The sequence below is a fragment of the Stenella coeruleoalba genome (assembly GCF_951394435.1).
Source record: "Stenella coeruleoalba genome assembly, chromosome: 1".
Classification (NCBI taxonomy): Eukaryota; Metazoa; Chordata; class Mammalia; order Artiodactyla; family Delphinidae; genus Stenella; species Stenella coeruleoalba.
The window spans coordinates 182,805,744-182,822,176 of record NC_137169.1 but is presented as its reverse complement, the minus strand read 5'-3'; the positions used below and the strand labels follow the sequence as shown (position 1 = coordinate 182,822,176).

General features: G+C 43.5%; 1 protein-coding gene across 3 annotated transcripts; it reads right to left on the bottom strand.

The window, feature by feature from the left end:
* Positions 1-1,316: 1,316 nt before the first annotated feature.
* Positions 1,317-11,287, bottom strand: SERPINC1 (serpin family C member 1; the record flags this gene model as incomplete). Of its 3 annotated transcripts, XM_079935841.1 has the most annotated exons (7): positions 1,317-1,493; positions 4,197-4,261; positions 5,334-5,724; positions 7,453-7,590; positions 8,280-8,495; positions 8,819-9,188; positions 11,247-11,287. In XM_079935841.1, the coding sequence occupies 7 exons, from the start codon at positions 11,285-11,287 to the stop codon at positions 1,317-1,319; spliced, it is 1,398 nt and encodes a 465-aa protein (XP_079791967.1). The 3 variants fall into 3 exon arrangements, with proteins under 3 accessions (XP_079791967.1, XP_079791968.1, XP_079791969.1); XM_079935842.1 differs by lacking the exon at positions 11,247-11,287 and having other exon boundaries at positions 7,453-7,587; positions 8,819-9,175; XM_079935843.1 differs by lacking the exons at positions 7,453-7,590; positions 11,247-11,287 and having other exon boundaries at positions 8,819-9,175.
* Positions 11,288-16,433: the final 5,146 nt, after the last annotated feature.

Sequence of the window (16,433 nt, the reverse complement as noted above, 5' to 3'; positions counted from 1 at the left end):
TTTTTATTATGACCTTAACTATAAATACCTATATATAGGAATAGGATTTTCTCTCACCCCACCCTCTCTTAATCATTATCACTTAAGTGTAAACCACACCTCCCCCCACCCCACTTTTACTGAAAAAAATGCACTTTAATTCCTAAGGAGAGTGGCTGTTCCTTGCCCTGAAGCCAGATTACTTCAGGAGGAGAGTTGAGGAGGGAGAACTCTTGGTGACCTCGTAAAATTAACTAAATTCCGTAATGTAAACACAGAAATCAACCATTTTTAAGCTGCCCCCCACCCCCAGCCAAAGGGAAAAAGAAACAACCAAATGAAAAAGTTCAAAATGCCTACCTTGATTTTGGAAGTTTCACTGGGGAAAATACCCAATGTTAAATTATTTTCTCAGCTACCAAATTATCAGAAACTTGTGGGTGGTTTCGTGGGAGGCTGAGACTTTTTTTTTTAATAAAAGGCAAGTGAATCACAGGCTACCAAATATCCTGATTTGTGTCGTTTCTAAGTATCAGATTTGTTCTCTCCCTTAATTTGACAGGCGTTCTCAGTCTCTCCTCCTGTAGATTCTGTCCTTCCCCTGATGACAAGCCAATAGTTCTTGGTGGGGTTGCATGCCTCCTAGAGCCCCAGGAGCCCTGTTGTGTCGGGGGAGGGGGGAGGGCACGAGGGCGGGCAGAGACTGGGGTTGGGGGAGGGAGATTCAGAGAAAGTGAAAATATATGGGTTTATATAAACATATTTAAAGCAGTTTAGCAAAAGCTTTCTCGTTGAACAGCTTTAAGAACAATGTGAATGAAATCTTAGCAACTTGGTTAGTAATTTGAAAAGTCTATTAATGTATACTTGAAATTCTGTTTGTATAAAAATACATTTTCCTCTTTATTTTAACACTGTGTAAAAGAACATTATGCATGTTGAGTGGTTTGAGAATTAAATGATTTAATATTCAGATTTGAATCTCTGTCTTTTCTGTATAGAGATTAATTTGTTTTAAATTTTTGGATTTTTTTAGTATGAGGGGATTACCTAGATTTCAAGCTCCCCCTGCCCTCTCAGGATGCCTACCATCTTTCAAGATGAAGCAGTGACATATCTCCCTTCTTCACTTTCTTGACCCAGATGTGTTCGCTGGTAGAGAACAATTGAAAGCCTCATTTTACCAAATGCCCAACAGCATCTCTATCCATTTCTCCTTTCCTTGTCTTCGTTTCAGGTGGCAAAGTCCATTCGTAATTGTGAGATATGGGAGTAGTTGTATTTATTTTTACTTCTATTCACAAACCAAAATAGGAAGAACTATAAAGGATAACATTTTAGTTAACACAAGGGTTGGCTACTCTGCCCATGAAGATAATAGTGTTCAGAGCAACTTCCCTGATAAGAACCAGGAAGGGCCTGTTGGCCTTGAAGGTCACTCTGCTGGGGTTCAGCGAACGGCCAGCAATGCCAATGACGGTACTTGCTGCTGCTTCACTGCCTTCCTCGTTTACCTGCAGGTCAAATAGGAAACAAACTGCTACATTAGCTACTCTGCAGCTCATTACAGGCAGGTGAATCATCCATCGACACAGCAATTCCTCAAAATGCCATTTGTTTTCCATGTGAAAGTACACTTGGGTCAGGTTGGGTTCCCTCTGGAACCCTACTTTTAGTCTTTCTTTCATCCACTGAATATTGATGTAAGCACTTGTATTCATCCAAGCCTTGTGCTGAATAATAAGTGCCAGGGTCCATCCAGATAATCTCTAAACCAGAAATCTGGATGTATACGAGGTTGTCACATTTCTGGCTGGCACCATTGTATATGGTATTGTACTAGATACTAAAAGACATTTTGACTCCAGATTAGAGCACTATAGTTGAGGTAGTTTCACTCCTGGAGCATCAAGATCCCAGATACAACTACTGTAAGCAGCCACTCAGGAACTAGGGCCTATGAAAAGAGGAGGGTCCTCTGGCGGGATGAGATGAGTACTTCTTGGAGTAACAGACTGAAGTGATGGTATTTGAACTTGCTGATAAGTAGAACTGCACAGGTCTGGAGGGAGATATCTTTAGAAAACTTTGTTTGGGGACCCAGAATGTCACTAAAACTCTGTCCCTGCCTCTAATGAAAGCACTTCAGATTCCTGAGTCTTGAGGAGCTGGTTGATGCTGTTCTCTCCCTCCCTCCTTCCTTACCACCTCCCTTCTGGCCATACTACCTATTTCATGATCATTCTAGTACTAAATTTATGAGCAGACTGGAGCTTTTGTAAGACCAGGATCCTTTTATTCGGATCAGATTCTGGTTTATTTAATGGCTTCTCAGGAGATCTGCAATCAGTTGGGGTGTATGTATTGGGTTCCCAAGAGCCATGGAGGAGCCTTGCATCATTGTTTAGTTGGCTCAAGTAGACAAAATGAATGTAAACTTCCGCTTCTTCTTAAAAGTTATTCAAGGCCCTCAAGGAGGTCTGAGCTGACCACTTCTATTTGGGGTCCTTGGAAGAAGATTCTCAATCACAGTTAAAACCCTGAGGACTCATCTTCCCTTGCAGCCTTTCTAAGTGCTCTTTCTTCCATAATCCATAAGGTATCAGTGTTGTTTTTACTTCCAAAACCATGAATCCAGTACTCATGTAAAATCCCCTGTTCTGACCTCAGTATCTTTAAGATATATCCCTCTACTCTTGCTGTTGTCCTACAGGTCACTAATATCTATTGTCCTATGGATTATATTCCCACATTGAGGATTTTGTTGCCTAGCCCGTAGCCTTTCTGTCTATCCTAACTCCTGATATCATGTGACCTAGACAATTAAAATATCCTGGTAGTAGACCCATTCAATACTCTAACCTCCCATGTCTTTCATCTCATCAAACCCAATGAGCATTACCTTCACTTAAGGAAACCAGTCCATGGCTACACCTTGAACTTGCCATCTCTCAGAACATCTGGACTTTTGAGATTATAATTACATTATCCTTCTCTCAGACTATATAACCTTCGGTTTTTTTAAGCTATCACACTTCCTCACTTCCATTACAAATACTCTGACCTCCTCCTGCCCCTTGATCCCTCCACTTTCCTCCTAACTACATATTTCCCACTGAGCTTGGACTCTGCAACTATATTTACTAGCATGATGCCCTGAAACCTTCCTCTCTGACCACAATCTTCTTTCTTTGCAATTTCCTCAATCCTGTGACCTTCTCTAACATTGCCCCATCACATTTCCCTCATAGCCTGGTTCTCCCAAAGAATAATCTGTATAAATGGTTCCCAGACCTGGTTGTGCATCAAAATTCCTTGAGGAACTTTGTAAATATACAGATTCTCAGACCCAATCCTGAGTCAAGCTCCCCAGAAAGCTAATGCCATTGATCTATATAGCTCAGTGTTTGAGAACCAGAAGCTCTAAAGGCTTTATACAACTCTTACTCTAGTAAAGGTTTCCATGGGCATCTTAGTTGGGGCAACACTAGGTGAAGCAATACTGAACCATTTTCTTCACTATGGAACTGCTCAGACGTCGGCACTCCAATGTGCATTATTTCTTGTTAATTTCCCAAGAAGAGGATGTACATTTATTTGACCATCTAACTTTCTGTTACCTGCAGTATAGTCTAGAGCTCTGGTTTTCTGGAACACACTCTAGGACACAATCTACACTCACCAGCTCCCCTTCCTTACTTTCCATTTGCTCTTCAGCCATTACAACTAGGCATGTGCCCCTACTGCTCTGTCCAAATTCCTCAGGGAAAAGTCACCTCGGTCACTTTTCAAAAAATCTTCTTACTAAATGCTTTCCATTGTCTTAACACTCCTTCCTGGGTTTCCATTAGCTCATCCTCTCCTGGTTCTCCTCCTCTGAATGCCTTTGCTGCCTGCTTTTCCTGTGTCACCTTCCCCTTAATGTCTATGTTCCCAGGAGAGGTAGAGGATGGAGGGTGGAACAATTAGACCATGAGGGCTTCAGGTCAGGGCTATATTGTAGCAGTCCTCGTGGAGGAGGGCACTACAGATTTGGGGTTTGAGGGACACTGCAATCATGCCTTTTTCCACAGCTGTCTCCTAGTGTTCACACATCTGCTGTCTACACTGTAAGAGCCAGTGGAGGAACAACTCCAAAGTTACTAATCACATGAGATATTGATGTATTGAATAAAAAAAGCAGCAGAAGAATAGAGAGCGAAGAGAGGTGTACTCACCTCAAGAAATGCCTTGTGGAATGCATCTGAGACATAGAGGTCCCTCAGGCCTTCTGCAACAATACCTAGAAGGAAGACCAGAGAAAGCTCTGTGAAATGGGAGAAGGTTGGCTTCAACCCACAGAAAGGAATTTAGTTTAAATTAAGAGGTCCTTTGGGGCTTTTTTGAAAAATAGAAAGAAATCCTGGACCCTCACTTAATGATACCCTGAAAAATAAATACATGTTAAAAATAATAAAGTACTTTGGGTTTATTCAGCCTGGCTCCCGTGAATTTAATCTCCTGCTTCAGCTCATGGGGGGGGTTGGGGTGGGGGGGGTGAGGACTCTGTTCTTAAAGAAAAACTCACTCCATCTGGTAGGAATGTCTTCCCTTCCAGTGTGGCAACACTTTGGGAGTGGTTTTCAGACTTAGTTTAAAGACAGACCATTAAAGGTAAATCCAATTAACTAACGTTGTAAACTCCTTTTTAAAAAAGAGATATTTTAGGGAATTCCCTGGCAGTCCAGTGGTTAGGACTCCGTGTTCTCACTGCCAAGGGTTCAATCCCTGGTCGGGAACTAAGGTCCCACAAGCCACACAGTGCGGCCAAAAAAAAAAAAGAGAGAGATTTTAATGCATATTTTTTAAAGGATGGTGGGTTGGAAGAACCAAACCAACTTAACACCGTTATCAAAGTATCAAAACTGGGAAGGGGGTGACTGTATCTGTCCATGTGACCTTAGAAATCACATGAGCCCTTTGGAATATCAGGTGAAGAAGGGCTATTACATGTCAGCTATGCCTATTTTGTGGGACCCGGATGTCCCTGGCTCTTAATCATATCTGTCTCCTTGCTCTGAATTTTCTGATGCTTTTCAAGTTCTTTTCTACCTGGTCCCATCTCTTCTATCAGTTACAGACTCAAAAGGTTCCAGTGCCATATGGGCCTGTGGAGATCCAAGAGCCAACGTCCCATTTTACAGAAGAGAAAACTGACACCTTGAGAGGGAAGGGATTTCCCTGAGTTAGCAGTAGAACTGGGATTAGAATCCAGGTGTCCTGATTCGCCCTTTTCTACTCTTTCCCCATCTCTTCCACCTTTGGTCAGACTTCTTTGGGGACAGAGAGAGCAGGAAAGTCCTTCCTGCACTCACCTGGGAGCTTGGACTTCTCAGGGCTGAAGAGGTCCTCAAGGCCCATGTCTTGCAGCCGCTCTTTCACGCTGAAGCTGTCCTCAATGCGGAAGCGGGGCATGTGGACCACAAGCAGTGTCTCTGTCAGCTCATCTAGCCACTCCTGCAGCACCTCTGGGGTGAGTTCCTGTTCCACCTTGGTCAGGCTCTTCTCAAGCTTGGGCAGGATGAGCACCATGGTGATGTCATCACCCTTGAAGGGCAACTCAAGCACCTGGGTGCCCTCTGCCACGCGCCGATAGCGGAACTTGCCTTCCTGGTACATCATGAATACCGAACACGACTCCCCATCGGCCTTGTAGAAAAGTTCCTTCCTTGTGTTCTCAGGGCTGAACTTTGACTTCCACAGGCCCTGGAAGAAGACGCCAGGTGGGAGAATCACAAAGCAAGAAGACCAAAAACATCCGTAGGAGAATATTGACATGGGAAGTAGTCACAATATTTTATTATATTAATATGTGAGTGTAATTGTTAAGAACAAAGGCTAGAGGGATATGCATGCAAACGTCTTAACACTGACTGTGTCAGAGTGATAGAATCATGAGTCATTTTTTTTCTGTGAACTTTTCTGTATTTCCTAGATTTTCCTAGGTTTTCAGCAGTGACTATTTGCTTTTATAACAAGAAAAATAAAAACAAGAACAACCTACTGGCCTCTTTGCAAGTCTCTTCTGGAGTTTAAATCTAACTGCCTTTTGCTTTCTGCCTCCCACCAGCCTCTTTCTCAAAGGACATCCTCCAAAATGCTGGGCTCTGTTCCTGATGAATAAAGCCAGACAGAGGTAATAACCCCAGGGGGGTCATCTGGGAGTCCTGCTGGGCAGAGAGTGAGGCCTGGCCAACTTTCTGTTCAAAGAAGGAGGGGATACAAGACACTCCTTTGACATTTCTGAGTTGTAATTATCATTCCCTGTCATCTTCTGGCTCTTTGATTTTGGGACAAGTCATTTAACTCTTTGAGTGGTGGCTCTTCATCTGTAAGATTAGGAGCTGGTTATCACTAATATTTGTAGGATGCTTGCTGTGTGCCAGGCACTGCTCCAAGCATTTTATGTGCATTAACTTAATCCCTTCAGTAACCGTGTAAGGTAGATGTATCATTATTACCATTTTATAGATGCAGAAGTCGGGGCATAGAAGAGTCTCAAGTAACTTACTCAAGTTTGCAGTCAGAAATGGAAGAGTCAGAATTTACGTTAAGTAATCTGTCTGAGCAGCCCAAGTTCACATTTGTGATGTTATGAAGGTCAGGAGGACTAATAAAAGGCAAAGTGTTCCATAAATTGTAAAGGGCAGTACACATTGTAGAAATGCAACCTACTCCATTCTTAGGGTGAGGGACCCCCTAAGCAACAGAGTAATTGCCAACAGCAGTGACTGGCTAACCCCCTGGGCCCAGTCGGGGAGAAGAGTGTATCTGGAGCATGACCCGGGAAGGGCACAATTCAACCTGCGTTAAGCTGGAGGCCCTCCTGAGTATCAATGGTCTGTTTATTCCCAGGACCTTCTCCCTCAACCTTCCTAAATGTAATAAAGTTGGAACAGTCTTTAGAACTCTTGACTCTCTGAGAAAGACAAAGCCGTCTGCATGATCATGTAACAAGGCTTCTGCAAAGTTTGAGGTTAGTCTGGCATCAGGAGGTTCAGAAGCTTCAGGCAAGAGGAATTTTGAGTCACTGCAGAAGCTGCTCTAGATGATGGAGAAAATCTCATCACTGAGGATTGTCTATAGACTTTGTCATTTTGTTCCAGATTTCAAAATGGAGTTAATTAGGGACAGGAGAAATCGTCACATATATATGAGAATTTATTACCACGCACATCTTGCTGCTGAGCGTGCTGGGTCTGTGGGTGTGTACACTTTGCCTTGGGCCCAGAGACACTACCAGGCCCCCTTTGGACCTCAGCCCAGTAGCAGCCCTAGACATGACTCTAGACTCAGCAAATTTGTATTTTACCCAGACCATGCATGTACCATTTCTCAAAAAGATCTACTGACACAGGCCCAATGGTATGAAAGAAGGTAAGCTGGAGGGAAAACAAGTCATCCCTGAGGTCTCCCCAGGGACATTTTGAGTACCTTGAAGTAAATGGTGTTGACCAGCACCAAGACAGTGAACTCATCGATGGCTTCTGGGGGAATGACATCAGTGATACGCCCATCAGTCTTGTTGGATATCCATTGGTTGATGGTCACTCTGGACTGCTCTGCATTTCCCTGAGGAGAACAGGAAACAAACCTACGCAACTGTGCTATTCAATTGGCTTCTCCATTTCCCTGTGAAGCACTTTATTTCGTCCATCATCCCTCTGCTCTTTCCCACCATTTGATTAAGCCATCTCTCTAACCCAGATTGGGGAAACCTCACATATCTAGTGTAGTGTTGTGAATCTTTCATATCGTTAATAAATGGTAACAGAAGAAAGAGAAAGAAAGGAAAGAAAAAGAGGAAGAAATAAAGAAACAGAAGAGGAGAAATATAGTCTGAGAAAAGAAAACAAAATATTATCTTCTCTGACTCTGGAAATTTGAACTCTTATGAGTATTCATGAGATATGTTCTATGGGAAGCTAATGAGTGACACAGGAGTTGGGAGGTGGGCAGGAGAGATGCCCATGTGGTCCAAAAAGTTTGAGAAATACTGATTGAATAAAGTCAGTAGATTTCTTTGTTGCAGGACTTTTATATAACTTTTTCAGAGCAGCTTCTACAATCCAGAGATTACATTGATTTCTCAGGTTTCAAGCAAGAATACATATCCCAGGGGCTCTGACTTATAGTATTATAACACCTCCACCTGCCTTCAACTACCACAGCAGTGTTAATTTGGATCCTGCTTCTCTATCTCTTTAATTTCTGAGTGGAGAAGAAGAACTCTGAGGTCAGGGATGACATCTGCAACTCACCTTGAAGTCCAGGGGCTGGAGCTTGGCTCCATATACCATCTCACTGATGTCCTGGTAGGTCTCATTGAAGGTAAGGGATTTGTCTCCAAAAAGACGGTTGGCTGATACCAACTCAGAGGATTTATTGGCTTTTCGATAGAGTCGGCAGTTCAGTTTGGCAAAGAAAAAGTGGATCTGATCAGATGTCTTCTCAGAGATGGTATCAAACCTAAAAACCTGTAGAAGCCAAAAGAAAATAGCGGTGGGTCTGGTAAAGCAGCCTGGCTAACATGGGTGGTGAGCACAGTGCCCCTCAGCCCCTGACCAATAGTTGTGAGTCCCTTCAAACACAGTGCCTGGCACAGCATAAATGCTCAGCTCATGCTTTCCAGATGAATAAATGGATAAAAGAAGAATAAAGGGTAGGAAGGAGAAAGAGAAAAAGAAATACAAAGAGACTGGGATACCACCCAAAGTCTCTAAAGGGCTCTAGACCAACACATAGATGTTCTCCTGGGTGTTCCAGCAAGGAGGTTAGGCAGAAGGGCTTTGGGTTGTACCTCCATCAGCTGCTTGAGGGTGTTGTCACAGGCACCCAGCTTGGTCATAGCAAAAGCTGTGGAGATACTCAGAGGTGACAGGAAAATGTTGTCCTTGTCATTCTTCTTGTCTGCCAGATGCTGATAGAAGGTGGCGGCAAAGTGGGAATTGGCCTTGGACAGTTCCCAAACCCGCCGGTTGGTGGCCCCGGGGATCTTCTGCTCTGAGCCCTCGCCCTCGGTTGCTTTCTTCTCTGGGGCACGGTAAATACACATGGGATTCATGGGAATGTCCCGAGGCTTGGCTGTGCAGATGTCCTCCCCAGGGCTCCAATGACAGGTCACACAGCTCCAAAGGCCAATAAGCAGCAAGGAGAGAAGACATACACTCCTATAGGGGGACAGAAAGCCGAGTTAAGCTAGGCTGAGAAATCACCTGTCCCACTGCCCACCACAGATTTGCCCCAGTAAAGCATAGATTACCATTCCACCTGCTGTGGCCAGGAGGAGAGCCAAAATCTTTGAAAAGTACAAGGGCCCGGGACAAGTCCAGTCCTGGACTCCTTACAAGTGGATAGTTTCACTTGCCTGGCCATAGTCATGTTGAAATTAGAATCAACTATTGAAGTAACTGAGGTTATTAGAAGTATTGTGTGCCCAAGGCCTCATGCTGGAAGATATAAAGAATGCAAAGTTTCCAATTGGTGAGATGGGACATGCACACAAGAAAAATGGCAGAGAACTTTAGTGCCCAATGAAAACTTAGGTAAGTTGGAGGAGACATTAACAGAAGCTGATTAGGGAAGGACTCAGAAATAGATGGATTTTTAACCTGGATGTTAAAGGATTGGGAGGATTTTGATTGATTCAGCAGACGGATTTCAGCAACATGAGAGGGCTAAGAAGGAATGAATTCTCCTAATTTGTCAATTTCATGATCTCATTTTTTAAAAAGTGAAATTAGTTTTATTTACTTTAGCCACAATCAATGTGCTGAAAACACCGGAAGTCTCTAGCTCCAGTCTAATCCTTCCACTGAGTTCCAGACCAGTTGTTTGCTGGACAATTCCACCTGGATGTCCTGCAGATTCCTTAGTGAAATACGAACAAACTGAACTCATAACTCTCACCCACACACATGTTTCTCCTTCTGTGTCCTTCAGCTCAGCAAATGGGACCCACAGTTACCTGAGAGCCACCCTGGATTTCTCCCTCTTACCCTTCTTATTAGTCACACCCTAGATTCTATGCATTCTGTTTCCTTGTTCTCTCGCTGCCTTAGTTCAGGCCCTCAGCATTTTCTGATTCCTAGAAGTTTTAGTAACTTTCAACGTGTATTCGCTAAAGTAAATAAAACTAATTTCACTTTTTAAAAAATGAGATCATGAAATTGGCAAATTAGGAGAATTGGGACACCCAATTAAGTAAACCAAGAGATAAACGCTCTTGTAATGTTTTTGTAGATAAGACATGAGGGGCCAGGAACTTCCTGTGGCTGACTTGGGGCCCTTAGGTCTAGAGAGGGGAGTCTGCATGAGGGTACTGAGTCTTCTCAATCTTCCCCCAGCAGAAAAGCAGGTTATGCACGCAGTGAAGAAAGGACTCACCAAAGTGGTCTGCTGGGCAAGCGTGGGGCTGGCTGGAAGCTGGGGGCAGCTGAGGGGTACTTGGCTTCTTGCATGATCTGAAGTGAACCCTGCAGTCCTTTTAAGAACAGAGGCACAGAATGGGAGAGCAGAGGCACTGAGGGAGCCATGGAAGGCAGGGTGAGGAAGCAGAGAGAATCTTGCCATTCTTCTCCTCAGCTTACTTGCCTCTGTTTCCCATTTTGTCCCTCAGCTACATTTGGAAATACAAGTGGAGGCTGAGGGGGCCCTAGGAGTTCTGTTAAGCACAAAGAAAAACCAAGGTGGTCAAGCCACAGCCTCACTTCTAGCTTCCTGTAAAAAACCAGATCAAGAAGGGAATGTGTGTGATGTTGAGGGCTGCAGTCCTTTGTCAAAGGTCACTGAGACCTTGGGTGGGGGGATGGGGGATGTGATGGGGGTGGGGCAGGGGGGAATTGAGTGGAAGGAGGAGCAAAAAGGGAGTTAGGAGGTCCTCATAGATTAAATTTGTCCTCTTTTCAGATGTATGGAAGGCCCAGCAATTCCCCTTGGAGCATCTCCTGGACTGCTGTGAGGGCTGACACTGATGCAGCATCTCTGTACAAGGGAAGACATCCCCTGTTTCTTGGGTTAAGAATCCAAGGTGTGGCTTAGGGTAAGGCCTTACCCCTAGAAGGGAGTGGGAGGGAGGGCACTTGGAATGACGTCTTCCAAACGAGTCTGATTAAAACTACCACGGAGAGGGCCTGGTCTTCTCGAAGGTGTCGAGGTCATCCTGGTGAGTCCCTCAGAGGTCAGAAAACCCAGTGAGGGCATGCAAAGGGAAAGCTCACCCCTCTTACCTTTTTCCAGCAGCTACAGTTCCTATCCCATTGGAAAGCATGGTTGCTAATCTTCCACAGGTCTGGGCGAGTGGAGATAGTGTGGTTTGAGGCAATCCCTCTGAACTGGTTCTTTCCTCTAAATCTGGATGAGGTTCCAGAGGCTAGGATGGGGGATGGAGCTGGTGAGGAGGGGAGGCCTGAGGTCAAAGGCTGATGACCTGCTCCCAGGGTTAAGCAAAGTGTAGAGCCCAGTGCTGGTTAATTAGTAGAGAAGTTTTAAAGTTCAGTCAGGTCCAGAGAAAGAAGGTCCACCTTTCCTACCCATACTCCCTCACTTTCTTCTTCATCTTTATAGAAAAGGAAAAGGAGAACATGTTCACAGATTCAAACTTAGAAAATACCTAGCTGATGAGAACTTTGCAGGAATTTTTTTTCTTTTTTCCTGGTTAACTAAACCAGGAGGTAGAAGATAGTCTATTTTCTACATAAATAAAATAGTATGTAACTAGCCAAGTTGACTGTCCAGAATGAGAGGTAGTCTTCTACCTCTCAGTGCAATATCCTCTTTCTCACAGGTTTTTAGGGAAAGAGAGAGAAAAAGAGCCCACGTTATCTAATCATAGGAGAGAGAAGAGAAATATTCTGAAACAGGTGCTACTTTCAGGCCTCTAAGAGCTGATGTGTCAGTGACCCAGTCAAGGACACACAATGGTTACACCTGTGTGTACAGTGGACTCATTCCCCATTCAGCCTTGAAGTGGTGGGAGGGGGCACAGGAGCAGGGGCCTCAGGGTGCTGCCAAGGACATTTCTAGGGTGGATGAGCTGGGTGGGAAATACTTGGAAAAATTCTCTTGGGGAATCAGGAGACAGGGTGGGGCAGGTGAAAAACATACATGCAACTACTGACATACTTCTAAGAAGCAAACAGAATGAATTATTTTTATTTATTCATATTGTTATTTTTACTTATTTTAGTTATTGGGGAAATGGAGTCAAACTAATGGAGAAAAGGGCAGGTTTATGTTTGTTTCCCTCTTCCTATATAGCCAAAAACAGTATCATAAGGATTGCTGCAACTGTATTCACAGGATACAAGTATGCCACCTTCTGTGTGACTGAAGACTTCTTGAAGTTGGTACAGTCACAGGCATTCTAAAGAGTTCTTTATTCATTAGACAGGAAATCTCTACCTAGACTGAAGCTGCGTCTAAGTTCTTGACTGATTTAGACCCTGGACATCTCGAGGGCCCGTGTACAGTATGAAATTACAAGGAACTGTCCTTAAAAACCCCAGAATGGTTGGAGGCTCCTTGTCACTCCAGATTAAAGACAAGTGGAAAGTCTCCTATTCAACCACTTGTGTTCAGCAAACACAGGAGCACTACCTGAGTCAGCGGGCACTGTTCTAGGGGCTGGGAGCTCCAGGCAGGAAGACATGCAGTGATCACATAAAGGAATCAGTATATAAAAAATAGATCTATAACATGTCAGTCAGGTGTTAATAAGGGTTACAGAGGAAAATACAACAGGGCAAGGGGATAGAAAGTGATGGGAGGAGGTAAGGAGGCTACTGTTGTAGAAAGGAGGTGGGAAAGGCCTCCCTAATAAACTGACACTAAGGGACCAGAGTAAAATGAGGGAGGGAGTCAAATATCTTTGGGAAGAGCTTTTCGCACAGAAGAAACAGGAGATACAAAGATCCTGAGGTGGGAATATGCTGTTCAGACCTATTGTTCCAGCTTGTAGGAGTTGTGAGACTTGTGCCTTGTAAAGAAGGTCCTTGGAGGAAGGCAGGTGAGGGGACCCTGCCCAAGGGGTAAAGGGGGTCTGGTGAACATCTGTGGGAAAAGAGATAAGGGTGCAGATACCACCTGGCCAGGTAGTGAAGAACTATACATCAGGGGTTGTGTTTAATGTCTTCATCCATTCATTGAGTCATATGATCATTTAATTAACAAATGTTTAATAAATGCCAATACGTACCGGGCATGGTTGGTGCTGGGCCCGGGGTTATAAAGATGACTTTGTCCTCAAGGAGCACCGTGCTTCACAGCAGACCCCAGACATGAAGATAAACATCCCAATCAATGCTACTGGCCATCTGACTAAAGTGTGTATAGGGGAAGGGGAAGGGCAGACAGGTGGGTGTCCATGGAACTGGGGTCAGGAGAGGGAAAGATCAGGAGGTGATAATGTAAAAATTTCTTAATTTGCAAGACTAAGACACAAAGTCTTTTTATTTTAAAATAATTTTAAAGTAATAAAAAAGTTGCAAAAATAGTACAAAATATTCTTGTATACTCTTTGCCCAGATTCCCCAAATGCTCACATTGTTAACATTTTACCACATTTGCTTTTTGCTTTGCTTTTGGTATTCTTCTTTCTCTCTCCCTCTCCCTCTCTCTGTTTCTCTCTGACTCCCTCTCCCTATTATTTTTCTGTACTGTTTGAGAATAATTTGCAGATATAATGCCCTTTTACCCTTATGAAGACTGAGGTTCCTAAAAACCAGGATATTCCCTTATATGACCACAGTATAAGATCAAAGATAGGAAATTGACAGTAATATAGTACCATTTTCAAATCCATAAATCTTATTCTAAATTTGCCAAGTGTCCCACTAATGTTCTTTATAGCAGTTGTTCTCAAAATTTTTGGTCTCAGGATCTCTTTATAGTCTTGCTAAATTACATCTAATTATTTAAATAGTTTATATAAAATAGTTTTGCCTTCATGAATACACTGTAAGGTTTTGTGGACCTCCTTGGATCCCTGGATCACACACTGGGAAACATTTCATAGCCCCCAAAAGTCCACTCCCCCCCACCCCCCATTTCCTGGTCCAGGGTCACATTGCATTTAATTGTCATGTCTCTTTGGTCTCCTCTAGTTTGGAAGATTTGCTCTCTTTTGTCTTTCATGACTGTGTAATTTTTTAAGAGTATGGGCCAGTTATTTTTATTTTTAAAATAAATTTATTAAATAATTTATGGCTCCGTTGGGTCTTCGTTGCTGCGTGCAGGCTTTCTCTAGTTGCGGCGAGCGCGGGCTACTCTTCAATGTGGTGTGCGGGCTTCTCATTGCGGTGGCTTCTCTTTGTTACAGAGCGCTGGCTCTAGGTGCGCGGGCTTCAGTAGTTGTGGCACGCAGACTCAGTAGTTGTGGCTCTGGGCTCTAGAGCGCAGGCTCAGTAGTTGTGGTGCACGGGCTTAGTTGCTCCACGGCATGTGGGATCTTCCTGGACCAGGGCTCGAACCTGTGTCCCCCACATTGGCAGGCGGATTCTTAACCACTGCACCACCAGGGAAGTCCCCGGGCCAGTTATTTTTGAAGAACGTCTCTCAATTTGAGTACATCTGAGGTTTCCTCAGGATTAGATTCAAGTTATACTTTTTTTGGAAGGAATACTAAAGAAATAATATTGTACCCTTCTTAGTGCATCGTATCAGGAGGCACATGATATCAATTTGCCCCATTACTAGTGATGTTAATTTTGATCACTTGGTTAAGATCAGGACTGCCGAGCTTCTTTCTCTGCTGTAAAATTACGATATTTCCCTTTTTATTAAACAAGTATCCTGAAAGAAGATACTTTGAGAATATAAGATACGTCGTTTTTCATCAGACTTTCACCTGCTAATTTTAGCATTCCTCGGTGGTTCTTTGCAGACTTTTTAAGCACTGTTCTTTTCCTAGTTCCCACCTGATTCCCTAAAAAGGATTACCACTGAAACCATTAGAATTCAAAGACATCAACTAAGTTAGACAACACACTCTTGCTAAGGTGTGAGGAAAATGCCCTTTCACTCATTGCTGATGGGAGTGCAGAATGCTATAACCCTTTGAAGGAAATCTGGCAATACCAGCATTACAAATGAGTTTACCCTTTGAGCTGGAAATCCCACTTCAGAAAGTGTATCCTACAGACATATCTGCATAGGTATAAATTAAGTTACCAATTGTAACTTGATTTGCAATGGCAAAAGACTAGAAACAACTTCCATCTATAGCAGACTAGTTAAACCAAGGTACATCCCCACAATGGAAAACTATGCCACTGTCAAAAAGAATGAGGCTGTTCTCTTTGTACTGATATGGAAGGATCTCTAGGCTCACTAAGTAGAAAAAAGCGAGCTGCAGAGCAGTGTTTATAGTATGCTAACTTTTGTATCACAAAGTGGGGATGATGGAGCAGGTGCAGACAGACAGGGGTGGAAGTGAGATTTGTCAATATGAACCTTCTTATTTTTCTATTTTTCAATGTCAATATTATTATCACCTAGTCAAGAAGGTCTGGACTTTGTGAGCAACAAGGGCATCAGGGTTGTGTCCCACAGAGGCTTGGGGAGAGAGGAGTACCAGGGCATGACACAAAGGTGGTGGCAGCACCAAAGAGGAACTAGAAACAGCCTGAGCCCCTGGCTGGTGACAAAGAAGGAAAGGAGACTGAGAGAAGCCCAGTTCAGGTGGAACTGATGGAACAGAGGTGTTGAGGTGCGCCCTGACTGGCAAAATTATTTCTAATGACTGTATAATATTTCATTGTCTAGAATTTAACCATTACTTCACACTAGCTTAGGTCAAAATCTTTAAATCTTTTCTTGTTTTGTTTTTTTTGGTCGCACCTCGCAGCACGCGATCCCTGACCAGGGATCAAACCTGTGCCCCCTGCAGTGGAAGTGCAGAGTCTTAACCACTGGACCGCCAGGGAAGTCCAAAGTCTTTAAATCTTTGAATATGAAAATGATAGGTTCCAGTTACTACATTCCAGGATCTATGCTAAGTGCTTTGCAGGCATTAGCTTATATAATTCTCGTCAGCTCTACCAGGAAGATAATAATATGCCCAGTCTACAGACGAAACAACTGCTATTTACAAGGGTTAGGAACTTGCCCCAAATCACAAAGCTGGCAAAGGTGAGATTCAAAGCCTTGTCTGGATAGCTATCAAGAAAATGTCCCTGCCTTCCCAGGTTAAAACTTACAGTGTCCAACTGTTTTTCTTGGGGTAGTGTTTATGATATGTCACCATCTGGTTCGTCTCCTCTGGGTAGTCTCTATCAAGTTTGCCCAGGTGTCCTTCAAAATCCAGGACCCAGAAGCAAACTCAGGGACTGCCACCTTTTCCTTTGGTTGCCCATATTTAATTAGAAAGCATTTGTCTCTGACGCACATTCCAAATGAGACTTTCAATTGGTCTTTTG